The following is a 23,269-nucleotide window of genomic DNA, read 5'->3' as shown; positions in this document are numbered from 1 at the left end:
ATGGGGAGCAAGCCAGTAAGCAGCACTCTTCCATGTCTCTCGGTCAGTTCCCTCCCAGGCTTACCTTTATGATGGACTGTAAGCTGAAATAAACCTTTCCTCACCGTTTTTGGTCATGGTGTTTATTTCAGCAATAGAAATACCAAGCCAGGACCCTCCTTCCCTTCCATTCACCCTCATGCTTCCAGCTCCACCGTGCACAGCTGCCTCCCTGAGCCCACAGCCCTTCATCCAAACAACCTTTAGGAGTAAGGCGTGAGGCTCATGGCTGCCCGCACTGGGGGTTGCTCCTGCAGGGTGGAAATAGAGATTCCTTGGCATCCATTTTGAAATACACTTCCTGAGTTTGTCCTGTAGAGCCTGATGGGGACTTCACTTTGAGACCTGGGAGTTGAGTGTTGTTCTTCCTTCTAGAATTTTGGTCTCAAAATGACTCCGTTCTGTAGGACTAGGTAATGCACCGAGAGATGAAAGATGGGAAGCCCCTATCATTCCCAAGGCCTCTAGTTCTGAGAAGATGAGCGCTCACCCCAAGGGAATGGTATTGGCAGGGCTAAAACAGTGCTGCGGAGCTGATCGAAAGCCTCAGCCATGTAGACAAGGAGAGGGAACTAACTGCTGGTGCTTCTCAAAGACTCCATTCTCTTCCTCGGGTCCTCTCCCTATCTAGTTTCTGGCTCCCTTCCACTTTAGGCCAGAAGTATTTGAAGCCACTGTATTTTGGCCTTTAACAGCTGCCGTACCAAAAGTGCTGGCACTGTTCTGAAGTGAACCCACTGTAGTCACCACCTAGCCAGATCAGAGATCTGCCAGCGTCACTGTAGGCTCTGGCTTGCCTCAGCCTGGCTGCGCTCTATGGATTTGACTTTGTGCCCAGCAGCTGCCCGTGTTGGTTGGAATGCTTGAAATTACTGAGTGTTTACTGTGCCTCTGGGTGGGAACCACAGGCTGAGTGCAACATCCTTCCCCGGGAGTCGAGCTGTGGACAGCTTCAAAGGCAGTAGAACGAAGCCCGGCCCCATAGGAATGATAATGGGTCCTTCTGGAAAACCCTAAGTTAGATAACACTGAGTAGTACCTGGGGTCGGAGGGTAGCAATGGCAACCTCTGACAAAATCAGGAGCATAGTTACTGAAACTCTCTCTGGGCCCGTGCCAGCTCGTGGACAGTTTTAGATAGATTTTCCGTAGAGCATATCATCTTTAATCAGCATGCGCTTCAGGAGAACGGGCATAGTAACATGCATGGCTCTGCATGGCACGGCCCGCGCAGTTCAATGGCACATGTTTCCAGTACAGTGTGTAATGACCGAGTGCCCAGGGAAACGGCCCCTCATTCAGGGCAGTTCTTTATATGCGTGCCACGGGTTTCTAACAGTGGCACGGCTCACTTTTGACTCTGCTAGCCCGAGTTTCTCTAGCTACACAGAGAGTTAACTTTTGAGCGTGTAGCCACTTGATCCTGCTACTTCCTGAGACTTTGTTTTTTAAATTTGCCCCTTTTCTCTCTTCTTCCAGAGCTAGTAGATCTCCCCTTGGTAAAGTTTGACTTTTCCTGCAACAAAGTGCTGGTGATCCCCGTCTGCTTTCGGGAGATGAAGCAACTGCAAGTGCTCCTCCTTGAGAACAACCCCCTGCAGTCCCCGCCAGCTCAGGTGAGGACTTGCCCAGAGCCAAGGCCCGGGCTGCACAGTCGTGGTCCATGTGACTCTCTGCAGAGCCCCGGCTAGGATTCTCCGTACACCGGAAGCTGCACTAGGCATGATGGGATGCAGTCAGCAATCTCTCCCCCTCCCCGCCTCCCACCGAACACACAGTGAAGCTTCCAGTCGATCTGACTGATACGTTGCCTGGGTTGGGATCTCATCTGTCCTCACAGCTCTGTTGTCCTGTTTGCACCATCAAGGGCAGAGTTACAGGTTTGATAACGTTCACTCAGTGACACTCTTGAAGCTTATCATAGACTGTGTGGCCTACACAGGGCGTTATATGTTCCTTATTTGAACATTAGCTGGGAAAACTGAACTTAAACATCTTAAAATAGGACTGTTGACATCGTTGAGACAAGTTACACTCAGGTCATGACATTCTAAAGGTTAAACTGCATGGTCAGGGACCTGGAACTTACATCTTGTTTTGTCACTGAGAAGTAAATCCTCCTCCCTGATTTCTCCGCAGATTTGCACGAAAGGAAAAGTGCACATATTTAAGTACCTGAGCATACAGGCATGCCAGATAAAGACAGCCGACTCCCTCTACCTGCACTCCATAGAGAGGCCCCATTCACACCAGCACGTGGAAGACAGGTGAGTTAACGCCTTCCTTCCCGAAAGAGCCCGCTTAGAGTGACCCTCACCGCAGCCGCCCAGGTAACCTGGCGTCAGGATCCGTATGCTTTGCTCACGTGATTCACATTTATGACTTGGAGATGGAGAAAGTAACAGCATACAAAAAACTGATGCTATGGAGAATCTCTAATCCCTCCAAGGGACCTCTCCTTATCAGTAATCAGTGCTTCCTGAGTACGTTGTGTGGATCTTCTGAATAGGGTCTGTAGCGGATTTTCATGCCTACGCAGTTAGCACCGCTATACCAAACTCTGTTGTAAAAACTTACATTTTAACAGTCGTTCCTTTTTTTTTTTAAAGATTTATTTATTTATTATATATAAGTACACTGTAGCTGTCTTCAGATACACTAGAAGAGGGCATCGGATCTCTTTTACAGATGGTTGTGAGCCACCATGTGGTTGCTGGGAATTGAACTCATGACCTCTGGAAGAGCAGTCAGGTGCTCTTAACCGCTGAGCCATCTCTCCAGCCCAACAGTCGTTCCTTTTAAGCTAGGTGTACCAGCTCCTGTGATCCTGGTACTTAGTAGACAGGGTCGAGAGGGTCATGGATTTGAGGCCAGCCTGAGCAGTACATGTAGCAAGATCCTATCTCAAGCCTGCTGTTCTTGATTGAATGACTGTATCAAGCTGAAGTGTTAAGAGCTACCAATTTTCTGTGTACCCGTCAGCTGTAAGTTTTATCTTAACACGGCTAAGATCTGCAGGCTTCGGTTTTTAAAATGTAGTGTGGAAGGTTTTTATCCCATTTCCAGTTTCATGTGTAAGTGTTAGAATTCTTTCAAGCATCGTTGAGCCATTTGTGGTGTAAGACAAGCCTCGTGCATCCAGAGAACAGAGTAGCCACAGTGACCCACTTAAAGAAATGCATTTTTCTTGAGAATTTTACAAGGCAGAGATCTTTCCCCATGTGATTTGCTAAACAGACTGACTTGAAATTTTCAACTACCCTAATGCCATTTTCAAAAGAACACTTTAAATATGTATTAATTATTTTATATTTATATTACAAGGTATAATCAAATACCAGAGAGGTTTTCAAAATGCTTGAAAATAATGTTTCAATACCTATGACATAAAGTGATGATACATCTTACTGCTTTTATATATGTACCAATAAGATAAAATTAGTAACTGTTTTAAAGAAATAAGTTGTCCCCCAGAGGAAGGAAACCCTGGGTTCAGAGAATGGATGATGTCCTCAGCAGCTGTAAGTTTTCTTTATAGCTGTGTGATCTTAATAGTTCTTAGAACGAGACTGACTTGTTGCCGTGTATCAATGACTTCAGCTGTTGATGACATGTTTTTTTATAATGAAGTCATAATCCCATTATTAACTGGTGTCCCTTGGTGTCAATTTTGCAATTTTGGATCCTTTTCCGATCAAACTGAATATTGATGACGTCGGCCGCAGTAAGAAGGACTCTGACTCGGGGGTTGGAAGTGATAATGGAGATAAGCGGTTATCTGCCACTGAGGTAAATCTGGGGGCATAGCACTGCCCTGCCTTCTGCGTCTATCTGTCTGTCTGCCAAAGTCATCCTCTAGAAAGAGCCACCGGCACATTCGAATGATCTGACAGCTCGAGCACCTGTGATAGCAGCTTGGGGCCCATAAGGGTTAATGTTAGCGGCTGCCTCTCAGGTGCCTCAGAGACCCTGGCTTCCTCCTGTCCCATTCCCACACTACCTAGAACAGTCTTCTGTACTAAATGAATACTACGACAGGACCGTGTGTCAGCATGAGGCACTTGGATGAATGTACCTTTTTGTAACGGTACTTTAGGGATGCGCGGTTATATAGGTCCCTACGTGTCAAAGAATCAATGCATGTTACATGTGAGTCGCTTATTCACTGAAATGTCTGTAACTAGTTGTTGCATTTTTAAAATATTTAAGCGAATCCGTATGTCCAGAGGGTGTGGATGTGTCACAACACACGTGTGGTGGTCCAAAGGCAGCGGGCAGGAGTCAGTTCTCTCCTTCCACCACGTGGGTTCCAGAGATCGAACTCTTGGCAGGTCATTGGGCTTGGCACCAAGCACATTTTCCTGCTGAGCCATCTCGCTGTCCCTGACCTATAGTTTGAGAAACAGTATTTGTATTTCTTATCCTTGAGCTGCCTTGTGTTCAGAAAATTAAATTTATGTGTAAGCTCAATTAAATCAGTCTGGCATGATAGAATTTTCACTAGTTATAGAGCAAGCACACCATTCATATCTTTTTTTTGCCTCATGTATGGTCTGTTAGAACCCATAGGGGATCCTTGAGGTTGCGATGACTAGGCCAATTACTTCACTAAAAAATGGAAATAAAAAAAAAATCACATTTTAATCAGGTGTGACTTCAGGAAAAAAATTCCAGTTCCCCTGGTCTTGAGCTTTAGTAAACAGAAAGGTCTGTTTTCCACAAAATTTAAAGACAAATATAACCTGAAGTCTGTGGCTGGGAAGATGGGTTAGTCTTGTAAAATGCTTGCTACACAAGCACGAGACCCTGAGCTCAGCCCAGAGCCCCTGTACAACCCAGGCCCAGAAGTGTGAACCTGTAATCACACCGTGAGGCAGAGAGGGACAAGAGGCAGGCCTGCTGGCTCAGCTAAGTCAGTGGGATCCAGGTTCAGTGAGGGGACCTGTCTCAACAACAATGTGGAGAGGCAGCGAGGAAGGCGCCCAGCATTGGCCTCTGGCTTCCACATGCTACACACACAGTAACATGTGCACACACAGACATATAAAAAACGAAGTTCCTCGTCGTCGTTGTTGTTGTTGTTGTTGTTGAAGAACTCTTTTTAACGTCTCCCTGAAGAGTCAGTGGGAAGCAGAGGCATCCAGTATCCGTGCGAGACAGCGACCCACATGAAACCACACTGGCAGCTGGCTGTGATTGCCGCTGGGGTTGGAGTGCTGAGCACATTGCTTTCTCGTGTTCTATTCTCTTTAGCCCCCTGGACTTCATGAAAACTCCTAAGTCCCCTCAAACGGATGACTGTCGCGAAAACTACCCACCCTGGGCTTATTTTCTATTAAATTAAAACAAGTTCTCCTTTCTCTCTCTTGGAAGAGTAAGTCCATTAATAGAACATCGCAGAAGGAACTTCTTTATCCCTCTCTTACATACAAGTAGGATGCTGATAGCATTCTGAGGAGAGCCCAAGGATTTATTCTCTTCCCTTAATTAGATGCATATCTTTGGACTTCTGCTAGCTGTGAGGGTAGGAGGTGGGTGGAGGGAAAAGGGAACTGTAAAAAAAGATTACAATTCACTCGAATAAAACATGTCTTTCCTTTGTTTTTCTTACCTCACATGCTAGCCTCATTGTCTGAGCACGTCTCTGTGATACTTTTTTTTTCTTTTAAAGTGATAAGGGTTTGAATTATACCACATGGTGTGTTACCTGTAAATTTTTTGGTCGAGACACTCCCCATTTGCACCTAACTGTGGGGGTCAGTAGTCACGCCTGTCTCCTTTCTTTGATGTATGCCATCATCTGATTGATTTGACATTGGTCAAGAAAATAGCAAGCACACAGTTTTCTCAAGATAGTTAAGCAAGAACTTCTGGGGCTCTGTGAATATTTGTCTGGTGAATGAAATTCATGCTTGCTTTCTGGCGTTTCTAAGTGGCCTATGCATGTGTCCAAAAGTGAAAATCGCTTCAGGAACTGACCACACACCTGAGAGCTCTCTGCAAGAGGTCCTGCTTCCTGTGGCTTAGGATGCTTGTCACTTGTCCCTAAATAGCAACACTAAAATGGAGAGAAGGGAAAATGAGGATCAGTATCTTAACTTGTGACAGAATTATAGATTTCTGAATATATTTCATTGGCTAACATGATGAAGGAGACATCAGAGAGAATTAACTCCCATTACTTCCTAGAACCTTGGTTTTATAAGTAATACAGAACACCCTTTCTTTATACCTAATACTTAGTAACATTGTCACCTGCCTGGTGCTGTTCCTCAATGCAAATCAAGGCTAGACACTGACCCTTAGTATCTTACTAAATACACACTCGGTTGACTGCCTCCTTTGCATGACTAGCCACACGAAGCCTCCCTGTAGTTTTGGTAAATCAGCCCTTTGTCAGACTGCAGCGCACCTCTCCTAGTAAGATTATAATTTAGGGCTATAGGATGTCTCTAAGTATTCCCCTGTGTTGGGCATTGTGCGGCCCTTTAGTGCCTTGACTGGCTAGAAGCTCAGAAGGGAGAAGCTACCAGAGATGTCAGCCTCTGTATCTGTGTGGAGGTGTGTGTACAATGTCAGTACCGTAAATCACAGCCAGCTCCCAGTCACAAAGCAGCCTCAGCAGCCGCCCTAAAGGCTCAGGTGCATCCCCACCATCCCCCTCGAACAGCCACTGTCCCGTCCTGACCCCGCCATTGGTCAATGTTTCTGAATTTGTATAGGGAGGATTTATCTCTGCTGTCTTTTCTGCCGTACGCTGTTTGTAAGGTTGGGATGCCACTTTATGTGCATTACGCGCCCTCTCCCTTAAGTGACATATGATTCCCTGTATCTTTTTAGCCCTCTGATGAGGACACGGTTAGCCTCAACGTGCCCATGTCGAACATCGCAGAGGAAGACCAGACCACCAAGGAGGATGCGTGCCATCGACTCGCCCCCGCTGAAGGTCTGAGAGCGACGCGTGCAGGCAGTGCTTGCTTTGCAGGTTTCGTTAGACGTGGGGCTAATGGCACCACGTACAGATGTGCAGTTACTTTTTATGTCACACATCCTGTGAGCCAGCTGTCATGCCCACAGGGAGTGACTTCATTTCGAGTCTAGATGGCTCTCCTGACTGTAGTGCAGATTAGGGAAACTGAGGCATCAGACATTTGAAATAACTCATCTGTGCTTTCACAAGCTGACTCTGCTCCTTACAGTTCGTAGTAGCGTCCTCATCCTGAAGACTGTAGGAGATTCTTCAAATTCATTTGTGAAAAGAAAATGTCGATTTGATGGATAAGACGTAGGACAGCTCTAGCAGATGCCCTAAAAATCTCCAGATCTCAGTGAGAAGTTGGTAGAGGGCAGACATCTGGGAGACTGATGTTCCAGTAATCCTGATTTAGATGGACTCCCCGAGCCTCACCTCCATAAGGGTTAAGCAGGAGGGGTGGAGCATGAAGGTTCTTGGGGATTGGGGTTGTAGGCGGGCCTAGAAGTGCCCATCATTTATAAGATGGACTTCATCCCACAGACATATCTAACACACCTGAGGCATGGGCTTGGGAATCTGGTGTGACTGTAACCAAGTCAGCTGGCCTCTCCCATCCCCCGTAAGGTCAGCTGGCCTTCGGGCTTGCTAGCATTCATTCTTTGACTCTTTGATAATCGTGGAGTGAACTGTAGCTTGAATGCCTTCTGAATCTCGAAAGCAGCCGTACCACCATGCAGAAGTTGTGGTAGGTTTCTGATGGATCTTGTTTGTTCAGTGACTTTGAAAGAAAACACTGAACTTCATCATTCATGATTCGTGACACAGTGGAGAATGCTGTGAGAGTAATGTAGAACTGTATGAATGATAGATCGTTTCCCAGGTGACTATGTTCCCTTTAAAAATCCTTTTCTTAGGTTTATTGGTTTGATTTTGTGTGTGTACACGTTTGGCCTGCACGTATGTAAGCACACTGTGAGTGGGCCTGGTACCTGCAGAGGTCAGAAGAGGGCACTGGGTCCCCTGAGACTGGAGTTTCAGATGGTTGTGAGCCGCCATGTGAGTGCTGGTTATGGAAGCCAGGTCCTCTGCAGGAGCAGCATTTAGCTGTGTCTCCAGGCCCAGGGTGTTCTGTGTAATGATTAGAGAGCTAATTTAAGGCTGCTCACACACTTCCGTGTTCTCTTTCACCAGTATCTCTTTAGGATACTTGTATTTTATTTTGTTTGTTTAAAACAAGGTCTTCCTATGTAGCTCAGATTGGCTTGGAACTTTCTATCCTCCTGCCTCAGCCTCCCAAGTACTGGGGTTGTCGGAGAGTATCAGCACACTTGACTCTTAAATTTAGATTTTTAAATTTTAGAGCTTGAGGGAAGCGTTAAACATAGAGACTGTGATGGAAACCAAACCCCAAAATATAACTAAATTCTTACAACAGCAACAGCAACAACAACAACAAATGTAGCGGATGCCAAATTCATATAATCTTTTTTAACAATATGGATTGTTGTGGGCAGGGTCATGTTTAAGATAAATTTCCCTCTTGTAAAACTTTTTAAGTGTTGTTATCTGCCCTTGTCTCACGCGTTCCATCACAGAGACTTGTAACAAAGCTGTACCTCTCGACATCTTGCAGTCACTATTTAGTTGGATTCTTTTTTTTTTGGTTCTTTTTTTTCGGAGCTGGGGACCGAACCCAGGGCCTTGCGCTTCCTAGGCAAGCGCTCTACCACTGAGCTAAATCCCCAGCATGCAGTCACTATTTAAAGGACACTCTGCTTTCTCCTATTTATCCTTCGGTCAGGAGAGTCCTCTGTGCTGTCCCCTTTTCTGCCTTCTGCCTGCTGGAACAGCTGAGTCCTGCCCCAGCATGCTCTGGCTTCTGCAAGGCCGTTCTTGCGTAATTTCTACTGTCCAGAGGATCTGAGGCTCTTGGCTGGTCTTCTCTTTCTTATGGTTTCTATTGGTTGCTTATGGACAGAAGTAATTTAACCCCTACAGTGTATACGCAGGTACCTATCTAAATGGCACAATGATTTCCAGGTGACAGTGGTCATTAGAATTGACCTTAGCATGTGTAATAGTTAGCCACACATTTCTAAAAACACAAAAGTGGTTTTTATAATTTTCTCAACCCTTTAAAAGCATGAGAGGGCATTTTGTTTCTTTCGTGGGGGAGCAAAAGCTACGAAGAAGCCTTGACTTTTAACTCTCAGTTTGGAGTCTTCTGTTTGTTTTCTGTTTCTCCCTCTTCCCCCATGTTTAATTCCCCCCTTACGTGGGCTGCTCACAGACCTCTGCAGCAGGTGAGGGAGGGGCTGGTTGTGTGTTTGGGGAGCTGTGTGTGCTTCATGCCTCTGACCCTGAAGTCACACTTTCTTGCTTTCTCTGCATTTTCCTGACAGGAGACTTTCAGCCGACACCTTCCCTTTTGGGTGACAGTGGCAGCTCAGGACAAGAAAGAGAGCAGTTTGCTGGCCGTGCAGATGTTCTACACTGCGAACTTATGAACTATATTAAGGCAAGGTTTTGCAACTCAACTCATTTTCCCCTGCTTGGGACCTCAGCATTCAGATCCAAAGATTTCATCCGGACATGTCAGTCCAGCCTACTGTTTGCTCTTAAAGCCTTCAGCATGTCCTCTCAAAGCTTGACCCTCGCCCCCCACCCCCAACATTGAGAACTGGCCCCAGCCATGTCTGTTCTAGACTGTCTGTTCATAAATGATTTTTGTTTTCTGATTAGGAATCGTTTAGCTTCTTCTTGAGTCACTGAGCCTCACAGTTGATTTACCAGAATGACAATGGCCACTTGCGGAAGCTCCAAAATGGTTTCATTCTCCCCATGTTTTACGTTTGCATGTTTTATGTGAATGCCTAGATGGTTTCTGTGAATGCTTAGCTCGAGGGCAAAGGCTGTGCATTTTTAATCCACCATCCTTGAATCAGAAGACATCCTAGATTGCTGGACTTTTCTGATTTTGGAATGTTCATATAGATATTACAGAACAAGAATCCCTGATCTAAAAATCTGAATCCCAAAATGCTCTAAAACTAGTAGCTCAAAAGTGTATATGACTCGAAAAGTTTCAGTGTGCTGGACCGACAAGATGGCTCTCTCCTCCCACCATGTGGATCCCAGGGATTGAACTTGGATCGTCAGGCTTGGCAGCAGGCACCTTGACCTACTGAGCCATTGCGGCAGCCCCTCATCCGTGTTTTCTGATGATTCCTTGATGCCTTCACCCATGCTAACCAGCATTCCCAGGAATCTCACACACACACACACACACACACACACACACCCTCTTGTCATTGGGCAGGAAACAAGCTGACCTTCTTTTGTACTGCTTGAGGCTGTAGTGTGCCCTAGCCTTCTTGCCCTGGAGACTGAAATAATGAACTTGACAGTTCCGTGATGAACCTGACTTAGTTTGTGCAATGTGACGGTCTCAAACGATTACAGACATACACAGAAGGAAATACGTAAAACACGTAGTCTTTATGGTACGGTAGCTTTTCAGCTTCAGTGCTTCATCTTGTATCTCCACTGACATTGCTTTGGCTGAATTCATCATGTCTGAGACGGTTGCAACTGCCCACTCCAGCTCCTCAGCCAACACAGTCCCTGACATACGTGTGTGCACATAACATATGTGGACATAGCATACGTGCACACAGTCTACATTCTGCCACCAGCTCTTCTCTCAGGGCACAAATGTGCTTCCGTTACTCTCAGGTCATTCCCACAAGGTTCTCCCACACTTGACGCCTGTCTGTCAGCTTTGTGGGACAGGTCAGTCATTGGAACATGGAAAAATGATTTTGTCTTCATTTCATCAAGAATCTCTCTTAAGTTGAGACTAAACATAGAACACTTGAAAACAATGTCTTTGGAAGAGACAAGCTCCAGTTCAACTTCCAAAGGAAATCTCAAATTAGTAAAGCACAGTGTCCCCTGGATTCAGAGAGTTCGGGGATGCCAAGCACCCTGGGAAATGGCTCATGCGGAGGGTGCATCCTGAGGGCAGATACTCAAGGAGCAACCATGTGTCCGGCTTGACTCCTGTCTTGTGACCTGTGAGTGTGCCAGGCTGCCCAGCACATTGGCCATCAAAAGCTCTGTGTTTTGTATAATCCTGCCTTATCTACTCGGTTGGCCTCTCGTGCGTCTGTTACTGTGGCCTGTTTTCTTAAATCACTCATAGTAGTTGTAATGTTTGAGACCACTATGTGTGTTGCGTTATTCAATACAGAGCTAGTCTACTCCGAGAAAATACTAAGTTCGATTCCTTTGCTCACCTTTTTGTCAGTCAAGACAAAGCCTTGTTTCATGTGTGTTCTTTTTAGAGACCCCTGACTCAGGTCAGGTCACCCAAGCTTCAAAGACAGAGATAGGGTCCGAGAAATCTGCTGTGACAGAATTTCCTCATTGTGTGCTTGTGGGCCTCAGATGGCTACAGCAGCACTCGCAGTCTAACCTATGTATGGCGGCGTGCTGTTGGTTCATTAACACTGAGTTCACTAACACAATGAGGCACACCTGTAAAACTACATGCCTACCTGCTGTCTCTTTATGGGGTACTTTGCAGTTGTCTTGGGAAGTTATCTAGGGAGATTAATCAGCATCTCAGCGTTATATTTCAGGTTCCACTTAGAACCATGGGATAATTTTTTGAAGGCACAAAAATATGAAAATTACACTAAGTGGACCAACAACAACGCTTGCTTAGGTCCACCATGACAGTTGGAGCCAGAGGCAGACTGTTCCTTATCCTGCCTGTCCTGGGTTCTGCTTCTGATTGTTCATCACTGCGCTCGCACACGCGTGTGTGTGTGTGTGTGTGTGTGTGTGCGCGCGCGCGCGCACGTGCGCGCCTGAGCGCACTTATGCATGTGTATGTGACTTCTATCTGAGTGTGTTTATATGTGAGTATGTATGTATGTTGTATGTATGTGTGTGTATATATAAGTTTTATGTGAGTATGTGTGTTTATGCATGTGCGTTTATGTGTGTATATGTGAGCTGTGTATATGTATGTGTGTGTTTATGCATGTGTGTGTATGTGAATGTGTGTGAGTTGTATGAGTGTGTATGTATGTATATGTGAGGTGTCTGTGTGTCTGTGTATATGTGTATATCTGCCTGTGTTTATACATGCGTGTATGCATGTATGTGTATGTGTACATGTGTATGTATGTATGTATGTGTTTATGCGTGTGTGTGTGCGTGCATGTATGTGTATGTGAGCGTGTGTGTTACTCACAAGTACCCCAAGCACTGCTTTGTACACAGCAGGTGAATCTGCCTGAGCAGGCTGCCTAATTTGCAAAACAAGGGTAGCAGGCTAATGTTAGCCTGTTCTATGTTCTGAAGAACAACTGCTTGTTTTGTTGACTTTTTATTCTGGAGCTAAAATCAGAAGACCACCCCCTTGCCTTTGCTAGTGAAAGCCTAGAAGAACTGGGGCACGTAGCTTTGGAAGTGTCACCTGGAAGTCTGATTTCATGAGCTTCACTGTCACTTGCAGAATGACAACACGGTTCCTTTACATGTTTACTTGTTGTGCACTGAAAGTACAGTCTAGACAGTTGAGGTCTGAGTGGTTTTTTTTTTTTTTTTTTTTTTTTTTGAGCACTCCTCTGGGGAAAGTTTCATCCTAAAGAGACACCAGAACCAATGGAGATATGCCCTGTACCCCCCAGTCTGATGTTCTGTCCCTGCTAGGGAAATGTACCCGCTCAGGGTGGCCCTCTGTCAGTGTAGGCTCAGCCTGGACATTTGCCTTGGCTGAGGAGAAAGTCCAAGGAAACACATGGAAGGCCCACAGTGGACACCGCTTTCCGAGGATTTATGCTCAGGGCAGCATCTCTGGAGCGCTTCGGTGTGGGAGGCTCAGTGAGAACATTTGAGTGTCCGCTGACTTTGTTCACGTGAAACTACTGGATTCAGTGCAGGGCATTTCCTGTTGTTAAATACCAGTAAGCTGAATTAAATGAGGCATTCAGGTAGACTTTATACTGCTTCTATCTAATGGAAGTCGTAATCCTAAGCCAGCTTGGTTGTATTATTATTGTTGTTGTTGTTGTTGTTGTTATTGCTATTGTTATTAATTTTATGTTTTAATTGTGGTAAAATACATATAAATTAGGAAATCTTTTGTCTGTAAAATTTTTTGAGGCAAGGTCTTGGTAGGTAGCACAGGCTGTCCTTGAACACATGGTCCATCTGCCTTCCTTGCCCTCCCAAATGCTGAAGTGCAAATGCACCCATCCACCACCACAACGATCGCTTCAGCCACATTTCAGATGCTCACTGTAGTTTGTGTTACCTATATATTGTTAACACTGTTCTGTTCCACTGAAGCCTTTTTCATCCTTCTGAACTGAGACCATTTACCAGTTAAATCTTCCCGCCGTGCCTCCTCTCTCTGACAATTAAATCTTCCCACCGTGCCTCCTCTCTCTGACAATTAAATCTTCCCACCGTGCCACCCCTCTCTGGCAATTACTGCTCTGCTTTCCTTCTCAATAAGTTTCACTACTCTAAGTACCTCACATGTGTAGAATCATGCAGTGTTGTGTGTGTGTGTGTGTGTGTGTGCGTGCGTGCGCGCGCGCGCGTGTGTGTGTGTGTGTGTGTATGTGTTATTTCATACTCAGGGTTTTCTGTATAGTGTAATTATGTCCTCCATGTAAAGAATATTCCATTATATATCTTTAGCTTGCATGTCAGTGAACAGCTGGCTTTCGGCTCTTGTGAATTACACTGCTGTGGCTATGGACTGGGACCAGTTTTAACTCTTCATTGACCAGCCCACGCGTTCTGTCCGTAGGACCAGGCAGAAGACTGTGAAGAGCTATTACGGATAGAAGAGGATGCTCACTGGCAGACGGAAGAACTGTGAGTGCCAGAGCTGGGTCATGGGCCATCTTCCCTTTCAGATGCTCTGGCAGTCATGTCCTGATAGCTTTTGATCCACTTTTCTTTGGAGAAGCCTAGAATCTCCCCAAGTCAGACAGATAAGCAGTTACCAGTTTTCCTATGACTCTTGTTACAGTATTAGGGCATACAGTCTCTCTTCATATGTGCTACCCACATAGACTGGTAAGAACATAGCCAGTAAAAGGTTATTTGGATTATAGTTACTGGTTTAGAAGTTCAGGATCGAGTGTCTAGTGAGAGCTTCTCGGTCTATCACAATACAGCAGAAGCTGTCCCATGGGAAGAGAGAATATTTGAGGTGGAGACAGAGCTGAGCTCCTGTGGATAAGGTGATATCTCTTGAAACAGTGGCACCCATTGTTTCCTTGGGGGCGTGGAATCCTAGATTCTCTGCTCAAGGTCCTGTGCCTAACACTACTCTCTTAGGCATTGAGTTTTCTACACATAAAGTTTGGGATGTATATTCCAACCAGAGCACATCAGAAGACTCTACTTCTTCATTAGCCTTGAGTTTTACTTGAGACTGTCAATAAAAACGTAACAGTGAAAACATCTTCTACCTTCCTTCCATTTTCCTTGAAGAAGCCAATAGCCAGACCTAGTGTCTGGAGAGCCGGTCCCTTCAACCATGGTCTTCTGGTTCAAATCTTTGAAAAGCATTTCTCCAGTGTCCTGCTTGCCAATCTCATAACTGTCATAACTAGTACATTAAATTCTGTGTGCCCGGCACTATTTCATTTCCTGGGCAGCAGCCCAGCTAATCTTTGTAGCAGTCCTGTAAGCTCTGTTGTCTGCCATATTGCAGATGTTGAATTTGGGGCCTAGACTGGTGATGTGTCTCTCTCCAAGGCCACAGAAGGCTAACCCTTGACACTGAGGAATCATGTACCAAGTGAATATCTTTTTTTTTTTTTTTTTTTTGCTCTACTATATATAAAGATTTAGTTGACAAGATATCCAAGGGGACAGATGACTGTCTTGACAAAAAATGGACCTCTTGTATGAAGTTGACTTGGAACCTGTAGCATTGGGTAGATGTTTAGTTCATAGGTTTTGGCTGTCTGTGGTGTGTGATGTATGTAGGTCTTGACAAACTAACACTATACTTTGTAGGCATTATTTTTTTTTCCTTAAAAGGACTGGTCAAATTCTTAAAAATGTTCTCTACTAGTAGGAATTCATTGGCCTACATTGTGTGGCAAGAAGAGTAGCCAACTGTGATCAAATTTCCCTTGCAGGAAAGTCCCTCTGTATCACTCTATCTTACCAGCTGCTAGTTGGATACACTTCTGAGAGGCCAAGGAGGCCTGAGTCAGTGTAGCATCGTAGAATCACAAGGGAAGAAACTGAGGCCAGATAAATCTTTGGAAACCCCATTATCAGTTTCACATCTCTTCTCAACCCTGACTCTAAAGTCAGGATCATCGTGGAGCTTTCTAGAGGGCCTTTCGTTCCTTGAGACTGGACTTGCTTGGGCTTGGTTTGTTTCATAAGCTGCACAGTTGATTTTCCTGCATTAAAGAATCAGGCCTGACAGCTACTCTCACACACTGAGCCCCACGTCGTAAAAGTAGTAACACTCAGCCGTGCTGGGGGAACCAGAGTTGGAAGCCTGGGGACTCATACAGCCCCACTCTGGGGAGCTCTTACAGGAAGACCCAAAGGCCTTGTCTGTTGTCTGACTGGCCATGGAAACAAGTAGAAGCCTGGGAACCTGGAGATGAGATGAGATGAGCTTTCCCTGCCCAGGGCCTTCTCCCACCTCGCTAGGACCCACCCGCACTTGTTGCTTGTCTTCATCCAAACTGGGTTTCTCAGAGTCCTTTTTAGAAAGTTGATGGGGTTTTGCAAGGATGAGCTTACGATGTCTTAGTAGTCATTCTGCACCCACACTTTATGTTACAGACTAAATTCATCCAAAGACCAGGATTTGGATATAGTGATGATCGAGCAGCTGAGAGAGGCAGAAGATTTGCTGCAGGGTCCCAACGGGTATGCATGTGTGTTCCTGGGTCTGGCGTGTAAATGAAGGCACTGACTTACTGAGCACATTAAGTCACCGTGTAAAACATTTATACCGGATTTGGTCTGGATGTAACCACTAACAGTGCAGTCCTTTAGTTACCTACTCCCCAAGATCCAAAGTAAAAGATTCAAATTTCCCGGTCCTAACCTCTCCTGGCATTCACATGGCACGGCTGGCTTCATTTATGGAAAACAGAAATATGGCAAAAGTGCAGAGAGTTGCTACTGATGTATGAACATAGGAGGAAAAACCTACTAAATAATGGACATTTACAACTTGTATTTATTTCCGGTACTGCCAGATGTACGATAATCAGTCATTATGTTTCTGAAGACTTGGGTTGTAGCTTCCTTTTTAAATTTGAATCGGACCCTGTCAGGAACAGGCACTGTACAAGACCTTCAAAGATCCCAAGTGATACTTGGCTGTCACGTCATCTTGTCAACGGCCATGCTAAAATCACTTTTTGTTGGACACTTTCTTTTTCACTATGTTGGCTTCTTCCTGTACTTGTTCTTTTATTTTAAAATAACTATAATAAATTTGACAAGTTTAATTTTTATTGTAATATTCTTGTGAGCCAGTGAATTGTTAGTTTTTAAATAAAGCAGTCTAAATCAGAAAGACTTTGCGGTCAAGCCTAAAATGTCGTCAGTGTTGTAGTGTTACTTTAGCAGCTTGGCTTGATTCTGTAAATATGTGATGTCCTGGATAAATTTAGTTATTTGTGACCCTTGACAATAACGACTTCATCAGACATTACCATGGTCTTTAGTTCATAAGTCGGAGTTCAGTTAAAAAACAAAACAATCAAACAAAAAACCCTGGTATTGTGTTGGGAGAGCCACATGTATTTGGAAAAATTTTCTCTTAATCCCAAAGACAAGCTTTGCTTGTCAGTTAAGTGTTTGAACTGCCTGGAGCCTAAAGAATAAATCAGAAGTTTAATGGTTTTACTCCTGTCTGTTCTTCCTCCTCTTTAGTCTAACCACGGACATTACAGAGAGAAGTATTTTGAATCTGTACCCCATGTGCTCAGCAGAAGCCTTAGAATTCCCTGATTCTTCACTCAAGTATGTTCACTTTTTAAATTCAGTATATTTCCTCTTTTGAAATTGATCATGTTCCAAAATCTTCTGTCTCTTTTTCCACTTTCCTACAGTGGTCAGTTGCAGCTCGAGAGGTCTCCAGAGCGTGAGGTAAGGACAGAGCTTGGTGTTGCCGTGGGGGAGGAAAGCAGTGGTATTTGTTCATGACAGAGTTTGTAACCTTTCCTGGTTCTCTAGCTCTGTTGACTATTGTCCCCCACCTTCCTGCAAAGGTGAGAGTTGGCTTTTTTGGTTAGATTCTCTAAGACTGTTTGCGAAAACAGGCTCTTTCTGTCAGGCAGTGGCCACTGCCTGCAGTACATGGGAAACCAGGTCTGGCTCCCAAATGGAAGGAGGCCCATTTGATGTAGACGTTAGAGTTGAGAAAGAAGTCTAGTTAAATGAAGGACCTGAAGGATGCCGTCAAACGAATTGAGAATATTTGGGAAGATTAAAAGAACATCTAGGGAGTTGGGGAGCTATATGGCCATGCAAGCGTGAAGACCTGAGTTCAGATCCTTGGCACTGCAGCCCATGCCTGTGATTCGGTGCTGCAAGGGGCACACAGCAGCGTGTCTGGGGCTCGTTGGCTGGCCAGCTTAGCCGAATTGAAAAGCCCCAGCGACAACCAGAGATTCTGACTCAAGAAAGAGTGGGAGTAGATTATGCATAGGTCCATATGGAGAAGCAAGAGAATACTGTAACGAGAAGCTGGTGGGAATATTTGGGCACACGATAAGTTAGATAGAGTTAAATGGAATGAAATTTGGGTGGCAGTAGAGAAAATGTTTTTGACACAAAACTAGGAATGATCCTAGAGAAAGTTTATCCCCGTTGTGGAAAGCTAAGTTTGGCGTAGTAGCTAGGAATCAGCTGTTCTACTTACTTGTCTGTTGCTATGACAAAACACCATGATCAGGGCATATAAAATTGTTTGATTTGGGTCTCCAGAGCTTTAGAGTTTGTGAATGTCAGGGCAAGGCTCATGGCAACAGGCAGGCGGGCAGGTATGGTGCTGGAATAGTAGCTGAGAGCTTACTTCTTAATCCACAAACAGGATACAGAAACACAGACAGAAACACAGACAGACAGACAGACAGACAGACAGACAGACAGACAGACAGACACACACACACACACACACACACACACACACACACACACACACACACACACATGGGGGTCAGGTGTATGCTGGCTGGGAATGACATGGGCTTTTAAAACCTCCAAGCCTGCCTCCATTGACCTGCCTCCTCCAAAAGACCACACCTCTTATTCCTTGCCAACTGGGGACCAAGCATTTAAATCTTTGAGCCTGTGAGGGGTATTCTGATTCAAACCATCGTATTTTACTCATTGGACTCCATAGGCTTATGGTCATAAAATGTAAAATGCATTTAGTCTAACTTCAAGTCTCCATAGTCTTTCATAGTCTGAACATAGTTTCAGAGTTTCTCTTGAGTTGTGAGGCAGCCTCTTCATTGTAACACCCTTTAAAAGAAAAAGCAAATTACATAGTTCAAACCTACAGTGTTACAGAATATACATGGCTATTCTGAAAGGGAAAAACCAAAACAGGGGAAAACAAAGTTCTCAGCAGGGCAAACTCCAACTCATGGATGGCTCTGCCCTTCTGTCTTTCTCGACTGCCACACACTTGTAGCTTGGGCTGGTTCCATTTCCTGTGTGAAGTGCTCTCTGGCAGACATGCTCTGGCTCTGCTGGCCAGTCCATTGTGCTGGGGTTTCCAATGTGATCCAGGCCGCCCTTTCATGGCTTCACGCATACAGTGGCCCATTAAGGCTTTCATACAGGAACTCCTCTTCATATGCCTGACCTCAGTGGCTCCCCTTAACCATGGAGGAAGATCCCACAACCCTTTATTCCTATGTCCATCAGGACTCTAAAGCCAGGCCACATGGCTGATGCTGCCAAATTCAGCTCGCTGCTTTGGATGGAGTCTGGCTCCCTCCTTGAATTAAATTTACATACACTTGATTTCTTGCTTTTTTAGGGCCAGGACATCTCTGAGACCTCTTCCGGACTGGCAGTGTAGCTGGATAGGTCTTGAACCAAGCACACCACCCCGCCTGTTCCATTTGGCATTGAGCGTCTTTTTATCTCTTTCAGCACAAGCCTGGGCTCTCGTGTTAAATTTCCTGGCACCTTTTTTCTTCTCAAACTGTACATGTTGTATTTCTTCTTGTCCTTCCTATTTTTCACTGTAGAGTTTCATAAGAGTCATTACTAATAACTACACATCAGAGTAAATATGAATCTATCTTCAGACCACTTTGGCCAGTGAAATTAGCCCCAAACCTTTCAATTAGCCTCAGGCAGATTCTTAGGATAAGAGCAAAATGCAGCCACATTCTTTGCCAAAATATCAAAAAACGGTCTATAGCCCAGTTGTCAATACTGTTCTCCTCTGAAACCACCAGGGCTTGGCCTTTAGAGTCCCCCTGCTCTCCACACTTCTGTCTTCCAGGCTCCTACTAGGATGATGACCCTGTTAAGCCATGCTTTCCTAGTTCAAAGTCCCAAACCTTCTACATTCCTCTGACAAACAGCATGGTCTGGCTTGTCACAGCCATAGACCCCTTTCTGGTGCCAACTTCTGGCTACTTTTCCATTGCTGTGACGAAATACCATGACCAAGGCAACTTACAAAGAAAATGTTTCATTTGCTGCTCATGGTTCCAGAAGATGAGTGCGCATGACTATCATGGTAGAGAACGAGGCAGCAGACAGGCAGTCATGGTGACTATCATGATAGAGAACAAGGCAGCAGATAGGCAGTCATGGTGACTATCATGATAGAGAACGAGGCAGCAGACAGGCGGTCATGGTGACTATCATGGCAGAGAACGAGGCAGCAGACAGGCGGTCATGGTGACTATCATGATAGAGAACGAGGCAGCAGACAGGCGGTCATGGTGACTATCATGGCAGAGAACGAGGCAGCAGACAGGCGGTCATGGTGACTATCATGATAGAGAACGAGGCAGCAGACAGGCAGTCATGGTAACTATCATGGCAGAGAACGAGGCAGCAGACAGGCAGTCATGGTGACTATCATGGCAGAGAACGAGGCAGCAGACAGGCAGTCATGGTGACTATCATGGCAGAGAACGAGGCAGCAGACAGGCGGTCATGGTGACTATCATGGTAGAGAACGAGGCAGCAGACAGGCGGTCATGGCGACTATCATGGTAGAGAACGAGGCAGCAGACAGGCGGTCATGGTGACTATCATGGTAGAGAACGAGGCAGCAGACAGGCAGTCATGGTGCTGGAGCAGTAGATGAAAGTTTACAACTCAGTTCACAGGCAGGAGACAGAGAAGCTAACTAGTGGGAATGGAGTGCGCTTTTGAAACCACAAAGCCTGCTTCCACAGACACGCCCCTTCTGATGAAGCCACACCTCTGAATCCTTCCCAAACATTTCCACTAAGTTGGGATGAAGTATTTGAGTTTTCGAGCCTATGAGGGTCATTCTACTCAAACCACCCATTATACAGCCTATTCCAGTCTAATTCATTCCTCCCAGTGAGTGGGCTTAAAATGGCCTATTGAGATTCCCTACAAACCAGCATACGTACCAGATCTGACAGCTCATGTACTGTGAAGTAATAAAGCAGTTTTACACTTATCATGTCTGTGTAAATGAGGAAAATAAGAAACATAAAGGGGAAGCCAGGTTTGCAGAGGTTGTGACTGCATTGCTATGGGCAGGGACTGGTAGTTACGTCACGTGGCTGCCCTGACTGAATTGCTAACTCTGTCCAACTTAATTAACCTCTCTAAACTTCACTTTTAGTTTTAGTAAATTTCAGTCCAGTAATAGCTGTTGTATAGCTCCAGTGAGATGATTGAGGAGAAACCTCACAGCACTGGGCATGTAAATGCCAGCTGTTGTTCTTCTGCGTCTTTCTGTCACCTGTGTGATCTTCAGACAGGATCAGTGTCCCCTCTGCCCTGGATGGACGTGTCAGCAAACAAACCAGAGTTGAGCATCAGGAGACGTATTTGCAGGATGCCCTGTAATGGTTTCCGTGTGCTTCCTGTTTGAGAATATTTATTTCTGTGTAGACTAGCTTTTTTTTTTTAACATTTTCTTAGTGTGTATGAATGTTTTGCTTTGCTCATGTGTATGCTCCATGTACATGCATATACATGTATGAGGTCAGAAGAGTCGTCACATCCCCTGGAGTTATACTTGAGTTATAGATAGCTGTTGGCTTGTAGGTACTGGGAGTTGAACCCAGGTCGCCTAAAAGAGCAAATGCTCTTAGCCACTCTAACCTCTCCTGTAGACTCACTTCTTTTTTTTTTTTTTAAAGTTGCACATTTAGAAATATTTTTTAACTTTAAAGGAATAAAAAAATAAATTACAGGGCCCTATCAAAGTTATAAAAATATTATAATCTTTCACTTTCCAGTTATAGGCTAACTATCCTTAGTATGCAAATACAAGATGTTACAAACCTGGGGAGTGTCTTTAGCAGTAATAGAACACCACACATATAGTTTTACACTTGCTCTCATGAGACAGGCCACAGTTAAAACACAGGTGGGCTTAAAAACAGAAAATAAAGTCCCCTCAGACCGTGTGTATAAGGCATATTTGAAAGGAAAGTAAACTGTTTATATTCAGAGCCTGTTTCTAAGCTCCTACTGCACGTTTGCAGATAATTTGAACACGTCCTAACAGTCCCAGCCCTTTGCTTTTCTGGCAAGGAGATTCAACCTGTGTGGATGTTTATTCACGCTAGCTATGGTATTTGGTCTCTCCATCTTTGCAGTAGCTGGCAGTCGCTCTCCTTACAGCTCTGCATTTCAGTCACACCGTGTACAAACAGGCTTCACATTTGGTTATGGAATCTCTCTGGTCTCTTTGTTGTTTTCTTTGCTTTGCAGCATTTCTGAGGATGGTGACTTGATGGCACTGAAACCGTGGAGAATGCGGGCCATTTCTTTTCTGCTGTTTTGAAATAGTATCTCTTGTAGCCCAGGCTGCTCTGGAACTCCGTGTGGTTCGGAAGATAACCTCAAACCCCTAAACATCCTACTCATACCTCCCAAATCCTGGGATTATAGGCGTGTGCCACCACAGCCCCTGCCAGGCCTTTTCTTTTGGAGACAAGGTGTAATGTAGCCCAGGCTGGCTTTGAACTTGCTGTGTAGTAGGTGGCAATGGTGAACTTCCGTTCGTTCGCCTCCACCTCTGGAGGGAAGGAATTGTAGGTGTGCTCCACCACATCCGGTTTATGCGGCACTGGGGATTGAACCCAGCACCTTGCATGTACTAGGTAGGATCCTGTTCTATCAAGTGAGCTGCATTTCCAGCACCCAGCCCTTTCCTTTTCTTGTGGCACATTCTTCCTTTGGTGTTTGTCTGACGCTTCCTCTCGATTGAGAGTCTGCATTACTATTTTAGATATTGCTTTGGCGCTGTCCTGTGCTCTTCCCAGGCCCTCGGATTTGGAGGCTTATGTCCTCCTCTCTCCCGTTGCTTGTATTAGTTCAAACACTCCACTGTTATCTGACACCATTTTATTGGGGTGTATTATGGTTATTACATTGTTCCCCCATGACCAGTGAGAAGTCTGTGAAGAGATGTTTCAGCTCCCTGTGACTGTCCTGCCACATGACTTCAGGGTGAGGAGGACACAAGATTCCCAGACAAAAATTAGTTCCACTGCATCTCCAGGACACAGTTCAAACATGGTGCTTATTTTTAATGGGTAGGGGGAGAGGAACGCCCTGCTGGGTGCCAGGTTTGGTGCTTCGTGTTTTATAGGCCTTATCAACACGGGTGCTTCTTGATTTATAGTGGGTTTCTGTTCCCAGTAAACCATTGCTGTAAACTACATTAATGTGAAAATGCATTGTGTCTGCCTACCATGGTGAGCACTGTTGCTTTGCCTAGCCTACCGCTAGTGGGTTTACAGTGAGGCAAACAACATTTAAAGTAATGCCTACTTTCTAGTTTAATCCTAAGTAATTTATTGAACGTTTTTACCGAAAGGATTCAATAAATGGCACGGCAGCATCCCCTTGGCAGGAGGCAGAGTTAGGAGGATGAGGAGTACAATGGTAGCTTTGGTTACAAGTTTGAGGCCGGCCAGGGCTGGGTGAGACCCTTTTTACACCAGGATAAAGCAGAAGCTTTCCAAGTCAAACCTTCAGGACACCA

The 23,269-nt window shown here is 45.1% G+C and overlaps 1 protein-coding gene across 11 annotated transcripts in view; it reads left to right on the top strand.

Annotated features, from left to right (window-relative positions):
- Lrch1 (leucine rich repeats and calponin homology domain containing 1) overlaps positions 1-23,269 on the top strand; it is a 189,799-nt gene that overhangs the window by 117,690 nt on the left and 48,840 nt on the right. For 10 of the 11 annotated variants that reach the window (XM_063274585.1, XM_006252312.5, XM_006252315.5 and 7 more), the window contains 9 exons: positions 1,518-1,654; positions 2,178-2,305; positions 3,764-3,827; positions 6,879-6,984; positions 9,417-9,532; positions 13,847-13,914; positions 15,862-15,948; positions 16,966-17,055; positions 17,145-17,181. In XM_063274585.1, coding sequence (XP_063130655.1) covers positions 1,518-1,654; positions 2,178-2,305; positions 3,764-3,827; positions 6,879-6,984; positions 9,417-9,532; positions 13,847-13,914; positions 15,862-15,948; positions 16,966-17,055; positions 17,145-17,181 — 833 coding nt within the window. The remainder of the gene's footprint in view (positions 1-1,517; positions 1,655-2,177; positions 2,306-3,763; positions 3,828-6,878; positions 6,985-9,416; positions 9,533-13,846; positions 13,915-15,861; positions 15,949-16,965; positions 17,056-17,144; positions 17,182-23,269) is intronic. The other variant, XM_008770896.4, reaches the window with a different exon arrangement.

This window comes from Rattus norvegicus, chromosome 15 (assembly GCF_036323735.1).
Source record: "Rattus norvegicus strain BN/NHsdMcwi chromosome 15, GRCr8, whole genome shotgun sequence".
Taxonomy (NCBI): domain Eukaryota; kingdom Metazoa; phylum Chordata; class Mammalia; order Rodentia; family Muridae; genus Rattus; species Rattus norvegicus.
This window is presented reverse-complemented; position numbering and strand designations above follow the sequence as displayed.